Here is a 7,065-nt window from a genome sequence, read left to right as displayed (position 1 = left end):
CCGTTGGTGGTGGCGCAACCGTATAAGATTATTAATTTGCAATTGAAGCGGCGGATTATAGCCAGGCACAGGCCTCGATCAGTAGCCAAACACCCTCGCAATTGGGATGCATCAACCAAAACCTCCTACAACGATAACTGCTTCGCTCGTCTCGCCATTAATTATCTCTCACAAAGCTTACAATCCACAGCAGGTTTTTTTTCAAAATTGAAATATGAAATCGGTAAATATGTAATTAAATATGTAATGCGAAGGGATGAGAAGCGGCAAGGAAGGTTACGAAGGACTGGTGGAAGCAGCAACAATGGCGTCGCGAAGATTCAATTCAATCCAACAGAAAGGAGTTGTTATTGATACGCTTAAAGCGGCACTCCCTGCTCCGCTTCTTCTTTTGGTATGTATATAATTTTAACTATAATATTCAGCTTTGCATAATCTTCTCATCACCATTGCATATACTACTATTATATTTTTTAAATTGCTTAAACAAATAAATTGTGGATTTGTGTTGAAATACAAATCTCAATTGTTGCAATTTTTCCACGGTAAATAATATTTGATGGATTTGACGTCTTTTGTTAAACAAGAATTTTTCCATTCTAATTTCATTATTTATTTAATTACCACTTTAATTTGTGTGCATGCATATCGATACATAGTTGATCAGTATATTCTATTTTAATAGTATTATAATTTGTTTTCTATTCCAATTATATAATAACTTTGATATTTTTCTTAATTGTCTCATGACTGAAATTTTCGAGATGCTCCATGTCTGGATTTCTTGATGTAATACAAAAATTAAAGATGTGACTCTGACTAAGCATAGTAAGTTACTCATTTAAGTGGCCAGACTTTTTGTCCACATAGTAATTTTTATTTGTCGCATCATATATAATTTTTCCCAAATACGAGATTATGAAAACATGAGGAAATTGTCAAAGTTTATATTTTAAAAATTGCACGATTGACTAGAATTTCACTAAATTTTGATGTTTTTTTAGGGAGTTTACCCTTTTCATTTTCAATACCCATTAATTAGCGTTGTACATATGAAATAGTTAATTGAATAATAGTAATAAATACTTTACAACAAATAGATTGTAACTCAATGTACTTTTTGATGTACATCTCTTGATTATAATGTGTAAATGTCCCTCGAAGATGACGAAAAACAATCAGCCCTTTCTCTAAAAATAATTTTGAATAGTAGACGCATCTTTTTCAAGAATATAAATTTTCATTCCAATTCACGAGATTATAATATTGAGTCAACTTCAAACTCCATTTTAATGTATTTAAAAAATTAAAAATCTACTTGTTACCAGATAAAGAAAACGGTGCCACCGTCCAAATTTTCAAGAGAGCTCTTTCCCGCCTTCACAACTATTTTTTTCGCATGGCTAATTGGTCCTTGCCAGGTATATTTTCAATTTGAGTTTTCTGTTAATTTATATGTTATCCCATTAAGAAATAAAATAAAAGATTTTTTTGTTGATTGCATGTATTTGTATTTGTATTTACTGTCATGCATCTTACATATTTCGTTTTAGATATTTTATGGGTGAATTTGTTTATAGGTGAAAGAATCAGAGGTTGAAGGGAGAAAAGAGAAGAATGTTGTGTATGTGCCAAAATGTAGGTAATATGGCACACATATTAATATACTATAATTTTATGTCTCTATTATTACAAGAACTTGAATCTAATATTAATAATTTAAAATGGAGGTTTCTGGAGGAGACGAATTGTGTAGGAATGTGCACTAATCTTTGCAAGATGCCTTCTCAATCGTTCATTAAGGACTCTCTTGGAATGCCCATCACTATGGTCCCCAGTAAGCAATTCTAACTCTACCCACTTTTAATTACCTTTTTATTTCATTTGAAACGAAAAAAATGACTAACCTGACAATAGACTAGTATCTAGATTTTAAATTTGAGCCAGTTTGATAGAGAGTTGTCTAACTCGATTAAAAAAATGCAAGCAATCAAAATTTTACCTTGAACGGTTTGAGAGAGAGTGTTGACAAATGAAACAAAAATAATTAGAATATAATCTTGAGAGATAGGTTTGAAAATGAAACAAAAATAGTCTTAACAATTTCCACATTGGTATATAGAGATAGATAAATGAAACGTTATAAAAGTCTTGAAACAGTCCCACATATAGGAGGTGACTTTATAGATTTCTATAATAGTATTAATGGAGATACGCTATTTGATAATGATGCATACATAATTGTCGAAAATATTGAGAAACAGTAGTTGCACTACAACTTGGTAACTTGGAATATTTAAGATGATGAAACTAAATGGAGGACCCCATTTTACATGCATATATACTGACGACATTAATATGTGTGTGTACACTCTTTGAATGCTCCACTTGGTAATGAAATTAGTAGAAACATGTGACTTGCATATACATTAAATAAATACTAGTAGTACATTTTCCAGATTATAGTAGCTTATATGGGAAGTGAGTGAGTGAGTGTTTATGGTCAAAATCGATAGTATATTGTATGCCTGAAAACTATGCCTCAATACGTCATACATAAATTCATTAGAGTCCAGAGATTTAAGTAAATTATGTTATTTTTTTGGATATAAAATTTTAAGTTAATGCTGTTAAATCAGTTATGCAAAAGAGCAAATTAAGTAAACAAGTGATAACTACTCTCTTCGTTCCATTGTAGTGTAGTTATTTTGTCATTTTTGTACTTTTGATCATTTCCCTTTTTAGTAAAAGTCAACCCATTTCTTCTCATTTTACTCTCTTTCCATCTTTCTACATTTTTCATCTCCTACCTTATTCTTCTTTTACTTAAATCACTTCACACATTTTCTTAAATCGCGTACCGAAAAGATTCGCCTTCATTACCGTGGAACGGATGGAGTAATAAATAAGAAAGAAAACAAAAAAAAAGTAGAAAATTATTTAACTATATTGAGACAACTAAAAAGAAATACGACTATACTAGAGGGAGTAAATAAACATGAATTATTGCCACAAAATATAAACTTGAATAAATGTGAAATGCTAAATTTATTTGAGATGTCAGACTTTGAAGATATGAGTTGTGAAATGAAATTTGGTGTGGAGCCTCCTCCACAATCCTTGGATCCAGCGTTCACTCAGCCATGCTACAAGCAATGTAATGACACTCTTTATAGAATCTTTTAGTTAAATTTTTCATTTTGGTTGATTAAATAAGTAATCCTAATATACACATTTGTGCAGGCAAGGCCATTAAAAGAAACCACAACTGCGGAAGCTAATGGGGAACGCGGCTTCCAACTTAAAACAATGTTTATAACTCTTTTCTCTCGCCTTTTGATCCTTCTAACTCTGTAAAACTTTTTTTTTCTTTGGCATATCAATATTGGAAATTACTCTTCTACCTTTGTTGTTCTGATCATGTTTATTCAAACCACTTTCCATTTTCTTCTTTTCACCTCCTTTGTTTAATACTACCTCCATCTAATGTCCACATTCTTGAATGACACGAGATTTTAGGAGTAGTTGTTAAGTAGGGTAAGTAAAGAAAAATAAATAGTTGAATATTTTAATAAGTAAAGAGTGAGAGAAACTAAAAAAAAAAAGAGAAAAGTTATGCCGCCACATTATGAACCATAAACTGGTTATGTAAAAACCGGTTAATTTATAATATCATGTTCATTAAGAACTAAATTTACTTTCGTATTCTTTAAATAAATTTGCCGCCTTTTATTTTCCTTCCCCACGAGTGGCGCCTGTTTTTTTCCCCTCTCTCCCATTTATTTTTCCTTGATTCACGGTAAAGAAAGTAATTGCAACTTTCATATTTATTTCCTACTATATATTAGATTCAGTTTATAAAAAATATTCTGTTATTCGTATGTTGAAAGATAATTGTGTAAAATTGTACATACATAGTACTCTAATTACTGGAGTTCAGCCAGTTTTTTTTCAACTGTTTTTATTAATTCTATTATTTATTTATTAAATTGCTTTTAACATATTTAAAAATTCTAACATATTAATATTTTAATGGAGTTTGACCGGCTTTTTCTCAACTAATTTTATCAATTTCTTTTATCAAAATATTGAAGTTCATAATAAAGTGGAGTGTCGTCGTGTCGACATGGTATTCATATTATCAATTTAGATTGAATTATATAAATAGTTATTTTGTTTGATTTCATTTCATTTCTAGTTTTTAGTTTTTTTATTTTACAAGCCAAAAAAAAATTATTTTCATCCATTAATTCAATGACAATTTGTTGTTATTCATTGTTTACATGTTCAAGAAATAGTGAATATACAACTATTCAAAGTTAAAAAAAAATAATTTGAAAAGAAATTTGTAGCTATTTTCTCAGTTTTTGGCTTTCAATGTATTGGCTTCTAGTTGTTTGTCAAAATACATACACGTAATTTGATCAACATTTAATTTGAGCTGTAAAAGTGCAAAATTAAAATAAAAACAAATACTGTAAATTTTATGCTGTATTCATATTATACACATTTATTTTAAATTTTTATATGCTTGGGATTTAATATAAAAAAATAGATAGATTAGTTAGAGAATTATTGATTGATCAAATAGATTTTTTAATTTACTTGACATCTAATACAAAAAATTAAATAGATCAAGTAGTGAACTATTCTCATCGAACTATTGTGTTTGTACAAGAAATCTTATAATATTAGTGGTTGATTAAATATTTTTTTGTTGTGCTTGAGATCTAATGTTGAAAAGTGATTAAGATCAATTAGTGAAATATTCTCGTCTAACTATTTGGTTTGTAAGATAAATACTAATGACTAAGTATATACTATATTTAAAACTAAATTTTCATGAGGTATGGATCATCAATGCAGGAACAATAAAATCCTTTATCTTAACATATGAAAAATAATAAAAATAATTAGATAGTTTCTTTATTGAAATGTGAATTACTTAATAAGATAATATAGTCATAATGATTAAGTATTTTTCTTTTGTGTTATCTTTTTATTTTTGTGTTATTTCTTTTTTGTATTTCTTTTTTTCTTTAGTTTGTTTTTTTTCATTAAATACCTAAAAAAAGATATGTGAATATTTTTAAATTTTAATTTACTTTTAGTGATGAGTATGTTTATAGTAAGGAAATACAGAGTATTAATTATTATATCTTCCTTAAATATATATACAAGTGGTCAATTTTATGTTTATAGTTTTTAAAATTAGTTAATAATTAAATAGTTGGATACAAATGATTATTCACTATTTTTTTAACTATCATACATCCAATTAATTATGATTTGTGGTTATCAAGTAAACATGTATGTACAGCTAGTACACAATGAAATCTTTTAATAAAAATCGAACAGTCGGAAGATGTTACTAATAACTTCACAATATATAAATGTGGTTGATTTACAATTTATAATTTTAAGCATTATTTAATACTATAAAATAATTGGATGTAAATAACTATTTCAGTTTGTTATTTTTAAATAATATTACTAATTTAATTATATTATGTGATTTTGAGTCAATATGTTAAGTACACAAAAAGTTAGTTAATAATAGCTATAATCAATTAGTTGGATGTTATACTAAAAGTTAAGTATATATATGTGGTCGGTTTTATATTTTACATTATTAATAATTATTTAATAGTATCATAGTTGAGGGCATATTGATTATTCGCTCATAATTTTTTTACTATGATTCTCATATATTTTATATAATTATGTTTTGCGTTTTTAAGCTAAGATGCAAATATTTAAATAAAAACTTTCATACTTTTCTAAATTGTTACGAAATTATTAATTTATTTTAAGTTAATTGGATTAAATTGATTTTTATTGTGGTTAAGATAGATCAATTGAATCAAAAATCAAAATATCTTAATAGTCTTACTGAATGTCAGATTAAATTAATATAAAATTAATCTAGTAAATTGAATCTAAAGTCCAACTTAGTTGTTCAATTAATTTTAAGTCATGTTGAATTTAAAATTAAACTCAATTGTTTAATTGAATCAAATATTCAATTATATAGTTCAATTCAAATTGAATACTATCAAATTTTGACATTAGTCTTAATTGAGATATGATGTTACTAATATATAGTTCAATTAGTGAAATATTTTCATTTGACTATTTGGTTTGGTTAGTACGAGAAATACTATGACATACGTTTTGATTGAAATCTAATGTTGCAAAACAGATAGATCAACTAGTGATTTGATTAAATGATAATGTGATTGATATCTAATAATGGTGATTTATTATCATCCAATCTTTTGACTTATTAGGGAAATCTTAACGATATTATTTTTTTGTTTACATAATTTTTTTTAATTTACTTTAGTTCTAATATCACAACAAATAAATAGATCAAATAGTAAAGTTTCTCATCGAGAAATTCTAATGACTTAGTATTGATTGAGATCTAATGTTGCAAAATAGAAAAATAAAATTAGCTTTTATTCTTATCCAACCTTTTAATTTATCAGAGAAATCTTTATGACATTATTTGTTTGATTAAATTAATTTTTAATATACTTAAGATATAGTAATCAGTTATTTATTCTCATCCAACCTTTTAATTTATTAAAAATTTATAATAACGTTAGTATTTAATTAAATAATTTTTTATAAAGCGCTCAAAATCTAATAATATTACAGCCTAAATAAATCAACTAGTAATTTATTCTCATCTATCCTTTTTATTTGCTAGATAAACCATAATAACAAAATTACTATAAGAGCATCTCCAATAACCGGCGTCACAACCGCGACGCCGATTTTTCACCGACGCCGGTTTGACGCCGAACCATTGGAACCGGCGTCGGCGAAATCGGCGTCAAAATCGGCGTCGCCATGCCGATTCCCGCGCTGACGCCGGTTCCGACGCCGATCCTCACGGGCCATTGTGCGTCCCGGATCGGCGCCAAACCGGCGTCGGATTTAAATTTTTTTTTGTTTTTCGAAAACACTATATATACGCGCGTTGAACCTCATTTTCATTCACACCACTTGTTTTAACGAGTATTCTCTCTACCTTACTTTCTGTTCAAGATCAATTTA

At 27.8% G+C, this 7,065-nt stretch overlaps 1 protein-coding gene across 1 annotated transcript; it reads left to right on the top strand.

Annotated features, from left to right (window-relative positions):
• Positions 1–256: 256 nt before the first annotated feature.
• Positions 257–3,403, top strand: LOC121761006 (beta-carotene isomerase D27, chloroplastic-like). The gene is made up of 6 exons (XM_042156589.1): positions 257–394; positions 1,329–1,421; positions 1,581–1,642; positions 1,731–1,837; positions 3,065–3,157; positions 3,244–3,403. Exons 1-6 carry the CDS (start codon positions 257–259, stop codon positions 3,279–3,281), a joined length of 531 nt encoding a protein of 176 aa, XP_042012523.1. The 3' UTR covers positions 3,282–3,403.
• The last annotated feature ends 3,662 nt before the right edge of the window (positions 3,404–7,065 follow it).

Source organism: Salvia splendens, chromosome 13, assembly GCF_004379255.2.
Source record: "Salvia splendens isolate huo1 chromosome 13, SspV2, whole genome shotgun sequence".
Lineage (NCBI taxonomy): Eukaryota > Viridiplantae > Streptophyta > Magnoliopsida > Lamiales > Lamiaceae > Salvia > Salvia splendens.
This window is presented reverse-complemented; position numbering and strand designations above follow the sequence as displayed.